The sequence below is a fragment of the Apaloderma vittatum genome, unplaced genomic scaffold, assembly GCF_000703405.1.
Source record: "Apaloderma vittatum isolate BGI_N311 unplaced genomic scaffold, ASM70340v1 scaffold8371, whole genome shotgun sequence".
NCBI lineage: Eukaryota > Metazoa > Chordata > Aves > Trogoniformes > Trogonidae > Apaloderma > Apaloderma vittatum.
In genome coordinates this window covers 63,840-78,095 of record NW_009700802.1, presented here as the reverse complement: position 1 = coordinate 78,095, position 14,256 = coordinate 63,840, and the positions used below count along the sequence as shown (strand labels likewise).

At 39.3% G+C, this 14,256-nt stretch overlaps 1 protein-coding gene across 1 annotated transcript in view; it reads right to left on the bottom strand.

Annotated features, from left to right (window-relative positions):
• RAI14 (retinoic acid induced 14) overlaps positions 1–14,256 on the bottom strand; it is a gene marked incomplete at its 5' end in the record, with an annotated part of 33,292 nt that overhangs the window by 8,629 nt on the left and 10,407 nt on the right. The window contains 6 exons of the mRNA XM_009878876.1: positions 252–430; positions 2,419–2,525; positions 3,903–3,973; positions 4,459–4,516; positions 6,222–6,286; positions 8,033–8,121. Coding sequence (XP_009877178.1) covers positions 252–430; positions 2,419–2,525; positions 3,903–3,973; positions 4,459–4,516; positions 6,222–6,286; positions 8,033–8,121 — 569 coding nt within the window. The remainder of the gene's footprint in view (positions 1–251; positions 431–2,418; positions 2,526–3,902; positions 3,974–4,458; positions 4,517–6,221; positions 6,287–8,032; positions 8,122–14,256) is intronic.

The following is a 14,256-nucleotide window of genomic DNA, read 5'->3' as shown; positions in this document are numbered from 1 at the left end:
ATATTGCTATCTCAGCTTACCTTTTCTTTCTCCACAACACCTCTTTTTGCCCTGCTCAGTGCCTTATCCCATGGTAAATAATACCATTGGTGGCAAAGATTGCATTTTCCTGCTTTTGGGAAGCCTCAGCCCCACCTGACGATAGGTTTTGAAAATTTTCAGGCTACCTTATGAAGTAGATTTGTTCATTGCTAAGCATGTGTTTTGCCAGTTCAGGAATGAGAAACTGGAGATTGGCAGCTCTTACATACCCACATCCTGAGATAACTTTGATGATAGGATATTCTGTATCCCTGTATTCTCAGATAGCTTGGAGTAATGCAGGGCGTTCTGTCCAAAGACATCTACTAAACTGACATCTGCACCTTTCCGAAGGAAGGCTTCCACCATGGTAAGGCTACCAGCTTCACAAGCCATCATTAAAGCAGTTCTGGACAAAACAAACAAAAAGCACACAGAGTAAGTGTCAAGAATGTACTCCTAAGCAACCAGCTCATTTCTTCAGAAAAAAGCAAAGTGTGACAATTGTGCAATAAAGTACAAGATTTTATCAACATTTAAATCGACACATATATGTAGCTGTTGTTTCTCCTTACAAGCACCTGCTTGCCCCTCCTTCTCTTCCTCATACTCCTCAGCTGGACCTTTTGCAAAGACTCGCAGGCTTTACATAAATGTCCAAACATTTCTAAAACTGAGTTTCTGAGGCTAAGAGGAGAGTCATAGATAGAAGTGGCTGCAGGAGAAAGTTAGATTATCAGATTTCACCACCGCACTGCAATCACAGCTCTGAAAGTGGTAGTAGAACATGAAAGCTTCTATTTCATTGCTGCTGCCCTTTATATGTTGCTTGTAAGACAAAACAAAGAAATGTCAACCAAAAAGCCAAACAAATCTCAAAGCTCTTCAGTGAGACTGAGAGATGGGTTTGACCTCAGATCCTGATCTATTCTCAATTTCTGTGTTTCATTTTGTTTTGTGTTTTTTGCCTTTTTAGAAGTCTGTTATAGCATGATCAACTCCCTCTTGGAAACAGGAGAGCTAGACAGTGCCAGATCCTAGAGTAATGTGGACAAGATAGGAACTTGGAGGTGTCATTTTCAGAAGTTATCCCCTTCCTGTCCCAATAAGGCTTCTCCTTTTTCAGTAAAAACTTAACTACATTTATAAACATGAAATGTAAGAGTAGTCACTCTCCTTACCAGAAGGAAAGTGAGAAGTGAGGTGACATATTTCATGTTATATGATTTTCTTGCTTCTACACACAATACTTTCTTAAAAAATACAAGTCTATCCTGTTTGTGACAGAAATGCCTGCATCCAATTAAATGGAAACTCCTAACACTGTTGATTAAACAGTAAGAGAGTGAGGGGAAGGCAGAGGTCAAAGATTAGGCAGAACCTCAGGTTCAAAGCACCAATAAGGCCATTCACACCAACCAAGACAACAAAGGCATTTTCTATAGACAATGTGAAACAAAGAGTGTGCTACTAAACTTTGGACTAATAAAAAACTAGTTAGGGCCCAGTCTAATCCTCCCAGGTGCCACCAGAGAACAATATGAGCATGGTATCACATACAATAATCACGACTATCAGGTGTAGGTGCCAAGTTTTCTCAGCATCCTGCTTTACCTTTACAGTTTAATCAACCATTTATGTTTTATAAACATATTTTTCAAAGACTCTTGATGTTCAACAGTATCATCAAAACAAATGCATTTTTCACTACAACGTTGTTTTTCAAATTGTTTTCTGACCCATGCACTGTTAGTGCAACAAATCTCTAAATCAGAATATATCTACTACACAGCTTTACTGTATTTTTCTCTTGCTGTTGTGGCTGTATTATGGTAGAAAAAAAGAATCCTCCACAGTTTTAGGATTTAAGTTGGAGAAACTAACTCATGCCAAGAAGAGAGCAGCATTTAAAACTAAGAAACATACAAAGTGATGTGTAGATAAGTGCTTTCAATCAAATTCTTGTAGGAATTATTTAAAATTGGGATTTACTGTTCTGGTAGCCCAAGGCAGATCTTACAGGCACATCTAGTTTTATAGCTGCGTAGTTTGTTTCACCATTCCCTTTAGCAAATACTGTATACCCTACCAACAAGTAGGATTTGCTGTCTAGTACAGAAGGCATTATTTCACCTAACAACAACTCTTTGGGGAAGAATGCACAGAGATTGTGGATGCTCCCTCCCTAGAGATGTTCAAGGCCAGGTTGGATAAGGCCTTGAGCAACCTAGTCTACTTAAAGGCATCCCTGCCTATGGCAAGGAGGTTGGATTAGATGATCTCTAAGGTTCTTTCCAACCTAAGACATTTTATTATTCTATGATTCTATGAATTTGATAAGAAAGCTTCATCTGACATTTAATCTTGGGGAAGAATTGATATGTTAAGCTGCTGTACCTTCCATTTTTATCCCTGGTGTTGACATCTGCTCCATGATCCAGAAGGTACTTACAGACTTCTGTGTGACCATTTTGTACTGCAAGCAGCAGAGGTATGTTCCCATCCTATGAATACGTTATAAAAAACGACAACTATAAACAATAATTCATCCACTTACAAATGTCACTCTGAGATTTAAAGGTCAGCTATGAACTTAACTTCCATATAGCACAAACGAGTACGTTTAGCACAAATCAGCACATTTTTCTTGTGTACTATAAATGCAGCTGAGTTTACTTTAATTCCTTTCCTGGTCATTGGGAATGCAAAATATTAGGAGGAGAAATGCTCTTCGCTGTTTGTAGTCCCTTTGCTGTTTGCTTAATGATGATTTTGGAACTACATATTATCTTTAAAAAGCTTCACCACAAAAATCGTAGTTTTAACTAAATATGAGGCAAAAATACAATTCTTCATGTAATCACAAAATAAGTTAGTTGGAAGACACCTTTACAGGTCAGCTGGGGTTTCTCCCTCTTTGCTCTCAATCCAAAGCCAGGAAAACTTCAGGTTATATTGCTCAGAGACTTGTCCAGCCAAATTTTAAGCATCTCACAAGGCAGAGACACCCAGCCAGGGGTATGAGTTCCAGTGTCTGACCACCTTCAGGGTGAGATTATTTTTTTTCCTAGTGCTTAACTGGAATTTTTGAACTAGGTCCACTGCCCATTTTCTGACCATTGCTTGCTGTTATTTTGTCATGTCCCTCTGAAGCTGGTCTGACTACCTCTTTTCTATTATCAACCAAGATGTAGCTAAGGACATTCTAAAGATGCCTTCTCTTTTTAAGACTGAACAAATCTTTTCTGCCTTTAGAATGTATCTGCTGAAATTTTAGGTGTAATCTCTGTGATAGGTTTTTTTATTAGAAAGACGAGACCAGTAGGAGACAGATACAATTAAATAAAAATAATTAAATATTTGTATGCTATTTTAAATTTTTAAATTTTTTTTTATTTTGTGCCTCATTTCTGTCAGATCCCCACTGTTTATCATCAGAGGGTTTTCTATTGAGTAGTTGTATCCTTCCCAAAAGTAGACCTAGTTGAAAAGATTTCGTAGTAGTAAATGCAGTGTCACTTAGCCTTTAGACTACATCAAGTATACTTCTTCCTTGCACAATTACTGTACTCAATGCCTTTTGCAAAGCCTACCAGAGTCAATGGAGAGACCTTTAATCATGTTTTGAGTATATCAGAACTGACTTTAGCTATGTGTACTAATGCCTCAATTCAACAAGAAGCAAATCCTGCCACTGCTGTATTAGATTGTGAAGTACTTCCCCATCTCTGTTATCGCAAGCAGAAAAATGAACTTCCTCCACCAGAGAAATCCAAGAAGAAATATAAGCATAAAATTGCTTCAAACTGCTGCACCTGAAGTTCACTGGAGTGGAAGGTGGTAAAAGCTCTGAAGTATCGAATGTGAGAAGAGATACGTACCAAATCTTTGATGTTAATCGTACATTTGTGTTCACAGAGAAGCTGTACTGCCTGAAGACAACCACATGAAGCTAAAAAAAAAATAAACCAAAAACCACCATGGAAATAATTTTCTCATTTTCAAAATTTGCATTCTGCATTTCCACTTGCAGTACTGCAGCATCACAGTGGGGCCCAAGAAAACACAAATTAAACTGTATTTCTCTGTTTCAAGAAGGAAGGAGAGAAAGATTAAAAAGGCGTATATGAAGTTGTATGCAGAAATACAACCAATACGCGTGGTCTAAATTAGCATGAGAAGATACAATTTTTACTTAAATAAAAATTAACCTAATCTTAAGTATTCCAATGGCTCTGTACTTGCAAATCAAGCCTGTTAAAGGTAATTAACTGAAATTCAGTATTAGTAGCATTTATCTAAAAAATACCTAACATTTGTAAACCATCAGGTGAAGTTGCTAGCTTTATGGAATTAGAACATAAAAGACTCCACCAATCTGAAGAGCTAGGAATATCAAACATGGCAAAATAGAAAGTACAAGGTTTCAACAGTTACCTGCATAATGTAGAGCTGTTTTCCCAGAATTGTCAGTGCTGTCTGTTGGACATTTACTCTGCATATTTCAGTAAGGAGAAGGAAAAAAAACTCAATTAGAGAAACACTAAAAAAATAAAACATATGTTTGATGCTAAGGACAGAGTGTTGAACATTTTGAGAAAATTTTACGAGCCACTCCTGAAAAGAACACTGAAGACAGGCACAGCTTTCCTCTGTACCAGTCTGGTCTCTCCTTTTTGCATGATAAGATATGACCCTGAAACAATGGCTTTCCAAAAAGCAAATATTAGACCTTCTGACTTTAAAATGTAGCACTGCTTCTGTGATTTTCTAGGAAAACATGTTCACATAGATTACCACACTCTGTAACAAAAATGTCAAGATTTGGACTGTAAAATAATTATTTAGCCTGTTTAACTCATCTCCAGCACGTCAAGATTAGAGATTCTTCAAGTGTAGTTTGTATCCCTACACTGGTCCACAGAAGCAAGAAAGCAATCCAGAGAGCATGTATTACTGGAGAATATTACCGATGGGTTTGCACTTAAAAACGTATTTAGAAATCTGCATATTGTAATAAAAGTAGCAAAATATCAACAAAAGCACTCTGCGATTGTAGCTGGTAAGTGAACAGGCAGCAGATATTTGGTATTCAGCACATACCTGTCTGCCTAGTTGCTGAGTTTTACCAAGCTGCTGCATGTGATACCATCAGTGACAGCCTGATGTCACTGTTCATGCTGTAAATGGGTTTGCGTTAGCAGTAGTAGGTATTGGCAATGCAATCCTGAAGCCTCAGTGGTTAATGGGAACCCTTTCCAGGTGTGGAGGAACACTGGAGTCAACTTGCAATGAGTATGGAGGTGTAAGTCTGTGAAATTGGACCCAATATTGTCAGAGACACTGACAAGGGAAAGTCCAGGGCAAATGGAGAGCCCTGAGGTAACCCAGGAAAAGCAATATAGAGGTTGGGATATGAGATCCATTCTCTTTCTGTACCACTGTGCTTGAGAAGGTTTATTGTTCATTACTTCATCTATCCTCTGAGCCGCGTTCTTACTAATAACTCCAGTTTCTTCTTTGCCTTCCACGAAATCTCAGCTTTCTGAAATGGAGCTGAGATGGACAACATCTCTTCTTGTTACTAATCTGCTGCTTGTTAATGCAAATCCTCAGCCTCTACACGACAAGAATCTTCTCTTCATCTTCACTTTTGTTTTTCTTGTTTTCTTTCTCCATTCTTTCTACTCCATTTCTAGCACCTCACCACCCTTTGCCTCATTTTAATGAGGATTCAAGTATTTCCATGTTTTACCATCTGAACTACTTTAGTTTCTTCTTCCTTTGACTTTAAATTTAACAGGCATTTCTATGGCCAACAGCAGACAGCTGGCATACCACCAGTGGAATAACATGAAAATTGTCCTAGAAGTGAAAATGCCTTTTTCCTTTCCTAACCCATTAAAACACAGGTACTTACAGAGAAGTTGCAACCTGCTTGAAACCCAGTCCTGCTATGTCAGATCAGGTGCACATGGAAAAATCTGTTTGTGGGCCATGCAGTGAAGATATCACACTGTTTTCTATCATCTATTCACAGTGCCTAAAAGGTCTTTAAACTCAAGCACCTTTACTGATTGCGAGGAGATAGGACAACAGTATAGGAGCTTAACAGGAAATGTGTCACTATCTAGTAGAACCAAGCTAGAAGAACAAAAGGCAAAAAATAAAAGAAAAAACTGATTTAATTTTTACTTTACCTGAAGCAACTTCTTAATGCAATCCGGGTGGCTGTTCTTTGCTGCAAGATGTAAAGCAGTGTGCCCTAAATAAATAAGAGCAAAGCAAATTATTCAGTCATGCTGAAGCACAGGAATAAGCTCTTCCATGACAAAAGCAGAATTTTGAATTATCTAGCCTGTTCCTATCATGACACATAAAAAGTAAGGATAGAGGAAATAAAATAAAACCCTACATCAAGCAGAATGTATTTACAACAGGCTATTGTTCAGGCAGGTACCATTATAATCTTAATGACTAAGTTCATATAAAGGAATGACACAAACACTGTACCAGGCTATACCTTGGAAGAAGTAAGTCTAAGATTGTGCAGCTATGTTTTGTTTCTTAAAAACCAATTTTTCTATATTACTCAGCCTTTCTTGCAGAGAGATATCTGTGAAGCTTCATGATTTCTTCCATTTCGCAATGAGAAAGGAACCTAGCACCAAAAGCAAAACCAGCCAGATTCACCAGTTACCACTAAAAGGCCGTTGTATCATTGATGGAGTGTGTACGGAAGTGGATTCAGAACACTTACTTCAGTCTGCATCTCACAGATTCCGTTTTCTGTCAATTTATTTAGCGTCTGTGAGCTAAGTTTAGCTATGTAACATGATTTACTGACTATGGATTTATGATGAAAGACTGCAGTCTCTCCTCTAGTTTCATCTTACAGAACATCTGAAAAATGAAAGAGGCCAAGACAGAAAAAGAATAAATTACCTATGCAACTAAGAAGGAGCCAAGATTTAGTACTCCGTAGAGAGCCACTCGTGACAGTAGAATGTCACTGTAAATAGTGTGACTGTTACAGACAAGGCTCTCTCCAATGAATACTGGGTTGACACTCTCATGTGAGAGCAGGCAACCTCTTGTTATCCAAACAGCTAATAAATCCTGAGGCAAGATGAAGTATGCACTGTGAATAATAGTCTGTATCAGGTACATATATTCTCTTATCATTACGTATAATCTGAATGCTTCTTACAGTATCACATGCACTTCCTTATAGAGGCAAATCATTTCCATGTATGACAGAAATTCCCTCAGGCTGCAATCAGTAGCCAAAACACAACCCACGAGCCCAACATTTACAGATCTTTGTTGAAGAGACAGAATGCTGACAGCTCATTCAGGTGACTTGGCTAGCCAGAGAAAACACTGGGCACAGATTCCATAGATATGTCAACTGAAATCTATTAAGAAGAGCTTACCAGTTTCAAATGCAGCTCCCATCAGTCTCCTAGTGGAGCAGTAATTAAGGCATAGGACTTTGAGGGGCTGAAACAGCATACTTAATAGCTCTCAGCTCTTTTTTGCCCTGTATCAGCTCTTTTCACTATGCCATAATCCTGAGGAAATGTCTTACTGCAACTCATGTAGAGTTAATGGGGTTAATAGCTTGGATAAAGATAAAAGCAACACCAAAGATCTTTATTTAACCCATTAAAAGCCTCAAATGAAATAAAAAGGAAGAGCTGGGGTAGGGGGCCTATTTAAAAAAAAAAATTAAATTAAATTAAATACTGAGCAACTATGGTGTATCTGAAGTCCACTGTAAATGCTGACACTTATAGTACTACTACAAACGTTTTTAAGGCTTTTGGAATCCAAATTCTCTCTGCAAAAAAGTACGTATGCCTAAACCTGCAAGTGTTACAACTGCTATTCCTACATGGTGTGTGGGGAAAAGCAGTACTGCCAAATCCGTAGCTGTACTCTGCACATCAAGAACTATATAGGTGAATTGAGTATATTAAGCTACACGTGTAGGTTCGAAGAGTCATACCTGCACCATCTTGGGCTGTCACATCTGCACCATGTGTCATCATGATCCTGAGGCACTCTGCATGCCCTCTGGTGGCTGCCAGGTGAAAACTGGAAGAGAGCATTTACATTATACTTTTCTTTCATTAAGACCTCTTTTCTCTTTCATTAACAAACTAAGTACTGGCAAGTTCTCCCTTCCCTGTCCTTAGATCTTCTGGCATCCCTCTACTGCCTCCCAAGAAGATAATAGCTCTGAAAGTGAGAAGACACATCACAAAGGTTTTGTAGTCATGATTTTACACGGGCCACTGTCTTATTAACCCATACCTTATGTGCCTCGTCCTATCCAATTTCTAAACTAACATCCCTAAGTGATGCAATATATTCACACAGAATGCCTGGGCTTTCCACAGTCATTCTTGATTTCCCTCTTTCAGTGGATAAAATGTAGCTCCTCTAAAAGGTGATTCAGCTCCTGAATAAACCTAAATCAAGTTGTGCTTCTGCACTGTCCCTCAGAGTCCTTGGTGTTTGTGAATATCACCTGGAGAAATCAAGCTATTAGATACTTGTGAGACTATGCTAGAGACGTATTTTTTCAACTTTTAGTTTTGCTTTTCACCTTAAGGACCTGCTTGTTTGAAAGTGGGAAACTGCAGAAGTTATCAGCCACAACACAGCAGGATGCACTTAACAGCATCAATTACAAAAAATACAATTACAGAACAAACCAAAGAGGTTACATTGAATTCAAGACTTTTTACAACTGAAAGTTCATGCTTGACATCCGTGACACCTCAAGATTCACAGAAACAGTCCTATACACATATGGCTGACTTAATTTTGCTAGGAAGTAAAAACAAAGGAAAAGCTTCTGAAAACAGAGGAGTTTATATCGTCCTGATGCACATTGTGGCAACATCAGCAAGTCTCAATATCTGGGTACAGCATGGGCAGACATACCACTTCACTGTGGGTCCTACCAGTATCAATTTAATATACGGAGCTGTTTTCCAGTGGAGGTAATGTAACAAAAAAATAAGACAAATCACTTCCAATTACATGGTATGTGAAAAGCTGGAACTTTCATCAACGAGCCCCAAACTGAAAAAGCTAGTATTCCTGGGATGTTTTCTAATACCTTTTAAAGAAGACATTAGTTTTTAACATCAAGTACCCCCATGTTAAAGGCATTTTCCCCTGGAATTTAAAAAAAATGTCACAAATCATGTAGCCATACCAACTGCTGTGTTTAAGAGTTTACATTTTGAACAACTGCTTCCTTTAAATGTTAAGACTAACACAGAAAGTTCAGTCTGCTAATCAGGGAAACTGGGAATAACAGTTTGAATGCAACAGATATTTCTGGCACATACTATGTGAACTGCAATGCTTTATTTCTCTAACCTGTAGACTTCTTTGCAGACTTCTTGAAAACTCAGCAGTGAAAAAGACCTACGGATAATATCTGGCAAAGGGTAGAGAAGTAATCAAAACAGGAGAGCTCCTGGAACCGTCTTTTGTAAAGTACAGCAACTAGCTCACTTCCTACAAGGATTCCTTCCACGCTGGCTGCTGCTGATTGCAAATGGCAAGAAGGCAGCTCTTAAGTTTCAAAACACAAAAATATCCTGTGTGCTCATCCTCATCCTTACTATTGCCATAAACAAACTGAAGAGTTAACACTTCCAAGAGCATAAGAAGCCCTGCTGCTGGCTGTTCTCTAGTTATTCGAAATCAAAACTTCATGTACTTGGTGACCAATACAAAGTTGTGTAAACATTCTTCTTCAGAAGAGGTTTCTCAGGCTCTGGGAAAATGACTGGGGGAGGGACACAAAAGGAGTCTGACAAATTCCAACACCTCTAATTTAGCTGGCCCAACATACCAGCAAATACCAAAACACATTCAGATACATTTGTGTAGGCACACAACACAATTAAAGTCATTTAAATATTAGGAAGGCTGTGAAGCACGCACTTGGCTTACTTATACTTGACAATATTCATAAGAATAATAAATACCTGAATAATAATAACTCAGCTAAATCTGGGACATTTAGGTTTTATAGACAGACTGTAGGATGGTGCCAAATGCAACATGAATATGCAAGTGCAAAAGAAGTTTTATTTTAGGTAAAATCAGATTGCAAAGAAAGTATCAAACAGAGAAGAAAAGCTTAACCCCTTTCAGACCTATTAACTTACCAGCCCCACCAATGAGAACAATCCCCGTGGCAGTTCTCAACAAGTTGTCACAAACACAAATGCTTTGTTTCACATGGACAAAAGTATTTTCAATTGAAAAAGGCCTGATTAAAAACATTGATTCTCCCAAATTGATGGGATGAAGGAAACATCATCTGCAAGCTGTACAGGTGGTATGCAAGATGAGAGAACACCTATGAAGGTTGTAAAGATCTGATGATAGCAAAAATACAGTTTCTATGTAGGGAATCCCATGAAAAGAAAGGATTACAAGGTTATCAGGAGTAGTCAGCATGGATTTACCAAGGGGAAATCATGACTAACGATTTTGACTAATCTGATAGCCTTCTGTGATGTCGTGACTGAACAGGTAGATGCAGGGAGACCAGTGGATGTAGTCTACCTTGACCACAGCAAGGCTTTTGACACGTAACATCCTCGTGAGCAAGCTCAGGAAGTGTGGGACATAAGAACAGACAGTGAGATGGATTAAGAACTGGCTACACAACAGAGCCCAAAGGGTGATGATCAACGGTGCTGGGTCCAGCTGGAGACCTGTAACTACTGGAGTCCCCAGGGATCAGTGCTGGGTCCAGTCCTGTTCAACACCTTCATCAGCTACCTCGATGACAGGGCACAGTGTCTTCTCAGTAAGTTTGCTGATGACACAAAGCTGTGAGGCTTGGCTGATACACCTGAAGGCCGTGCAACCGTTCAGCAAGATTTGGACAAACTGGAGAGCTGGGCAAAGAGGAGCCTAATGAGGTTCGACAAGAATAAGTGCAGGGTCCTGCACCCAGGAAGAAACAATAAAATGCACCAGTACAGGTTAGGAGGCGATGTGCTAGAGAGCAGAAACGTGGAGAAGGACCTGGTAGACAAGTTATCCACAGGAGAGCAGTGTGCCCTTGCGGCCAAGAAGGCCAATGGTGTCCTGGGGTGCATTAAGAAGAGTGTGTCCAGCAGCTCGAAGGAGGTTCGCCCACCCCTCTACTCTGCCCTAGAGAGACTTACCTACAGTACTGCACCCAGTTCTGGGCTCCCCAGTTCAAGAGGGGCAGGCTTTTACTTGAGAGAGTCCAACGGAGGGCTACGAGGATGATTAAGGGACTGGAACAGCTGCCCTATCAGGAAAGGCGGTGAGACCTGGGGCTTTTTAGTCTGGAGGGGAGAAGACTGAGAGGGGATCTAATTAATGCGTATAAGCATATGAGGGCTGGGCATCAAGAAGGAAGGGACAACCTCTTTTCACTTGTGCCCTGTGGCAGGACAAGGGGCAATGGATGTAAGCTACAGCACAGGAAGTTCCACCTCAACATGAGGAAGAACTTCTTTACTGTGAGGGTGAGGAAGCCTGGCACAGGCTGCCCAGAGAGGTCGTGGAGTCTTTCTCTGGAGACCTTCAAACCCCGCCTGGATGCGTTCCTGTGTGACCTGCCCTAGATTCTGTGGTTCTGCTTTGGCAGGGTGAGTGGACTCGATGATCTCCGGAGCTCTCTTCCAACTCCTAACATTCTGTGATTCTGCGATTCTGTGAACATACTGCAGTCATATTTAAGCCAGTGTATTTACAGAGTGTTAGGCAAAAAACTCCCCTTGAGGAGCAATTCTTACTGATTCAAAAGTTAATAGCCTCTGTTGGTAGGGGCTTTTTTTTCCTGTTCTTTCTTCTTTTTTTCTTTTTTCTTTTTTTTTGTAAAAAAAACAACAAACCAAACCAAACACTTCAGTAGTAGATACTGAGGACTTTTGTGCGGCAAGCGAGGCTCTTGAAACAATGAAGCCTACAGACATTCATTTCAGTACAGAATAATTCTTTGCAAACTACATAAACTTTCCTAAAATAATTGAGGGAAAAGCTGCAGGTTCCCAAACACTGGATTTCCCACCATCTGGAAATCTTAAGCCGGGGTGCACTTCACTTGCATCTTTCATGAATAAACTTCCCTTGGTATGAAAGCAAACAACTTTTCCTCCCACTTCCTGGTTGTGCAATGACTTAGGAAAACAAAAACAAACATGTAAGGCTCAATTTGGAGCAAAGACCACACTGAGGGTTAGATTCTCTTTCAGCCTAAAATCCCATTACACCATAGTTCATTTTCCGTTCACAATAGATAAGCCTGTTATTACCACTTAAGAGTCGCATACATCTTGATACCCCAGACTGAATTGATTTGAAATAGATTTCTTTTTTGCTGTAAAACATTTCTATTCTTCCTGAAGGGCGGGGTGGTCTTCTACTATTGTCTTCAGATCTTTCAGTGCAGCAGAGGAGCAGAAACCCTTCAGAGTGATTTTCTTACTGGATCCAGACACGAAGCAAGTCAGCATTTGAGACCCACCTCTGGCAGCAGCTGATAAAGACCAGTTGGTTGACACTGTTTCTTGCAGCTGGGAACGCACAGGTTTCATAACTACTGAGTCCTTAACAAGATAAAGTAAAAAATTATGTTCTTTAGGAGGAGCACAAAACCTAGGTGGAGTAAACAGGCCTTGAGAGTAAAACCAAACATACGGCAGAACAGCTACGAGACTACCACTTCAAAGCCCTGTCGGGACCCCAAATTTCCTGACTAGAAATGCTACTCACAGAACATTTTCAAATACACTGATAAGAGAGACGCTTTTTATAAATGCTTGGCAGCTGAACAGAGTGGACAGCTGTATATGATACCTTTGAACTAGTTTTAAACAGTAGATTTCTTAAAGATATGTCAACTGGTGAAGAAAGCTGTCCTAAACAAGCCCATCCCTTATTCAAGGCAAAGGACTTTTTCCACATTTTGGTTATAAAGTTAAGCTAGCAAAGGGATAGAGACTTCTTCAATCAGTGTCTGACAGACAGAGCACAGGAGTTCAGAAAAAAAGTTGGTCTTTGCTTAAGAGGGCAAAAATGAGTGTTTCCAAAAATTATTTAAAAGATGGTCTAATTCGAACAGAAGAGAGCTGCAAATTTTTACTACTTAGCTCACATAATTATTTCACTACAGGTAGAACAACAGAATTATTGCACATTTAGAGGTTAAATTTACTAAAATTGAGCCAATTGAGCTTGCTAAGGGGGTGTTAGCAGTTAGGCATGGGCTTGTTGTATCCGAGTTCCCAGCTACATTTGTATAGCTACATCCCATAAAACTGAACACAAACCTCTCACCCAGTATTATTTTAACAGCTGACTTAAAACAACTGGGTGGCCCATATGCCACAAAAGTAGAGTGGAATGTGACAAAAAGAAGAAAAAATAAACACCAACTCTTAATATAAGAGAGTTACCTTCTAACTAAGAAATTTTCATTTGTGAAAAGAGAAACAGAGGGGGAAAAAAAAGAGCAGAAAAATTACACCCAAACAGTGGCCTCCATCAAGGTCATGCTCCAGAGCTTTTTTTAAATATTTTTTTTTATTATTTTCTGTAACACAGACTTTTTTTTCTACGGCCTGAAAATAGTCCACACATTATTTGTCAAAATGCTACACAAATGAAGAACATGGTTGAATTATGGATGCTAATTAATATTGTGTTTGCCATTTTCTATTCTGACAAACACAGAAAAAAGGCAAACTTACATGCAACCATATAATACTATTGTTCTCTGCCATTTAATCCGAGTGCTCTGAAAATATTTTAAGTGCAAGAATGTTTGAAATACACTATGAACTCACATACACTCATTGTCAAGGTTTATTTTGAGTAAAAACATCCCTCCCCAGGGCAGATCATTCTTCTTTATTTTCTAAGGTACGTCAACTCTTTGTTGACTTTTCAAAAAAGTCTGACTTCTCTGTCAACCGTTTGATGATTTATAGTTTCCCGACTGACCAATACCTTCACACAAACAAACAAAATCGGTAAAATAAAGATACAGAGCTGCTTGGAGTCATTGCAATGCTGACTAAAATAATATAGAAATGGAAGATATTCAAGCTTCACTGCTACCAGATAAGACAGGAAAGCAATTTGCCAGCTATTTCAGTCAGAGAGAAAACCACTGGTAACAGGGCTGATTTTCTGTACTCACTCCCAGGTTGGACG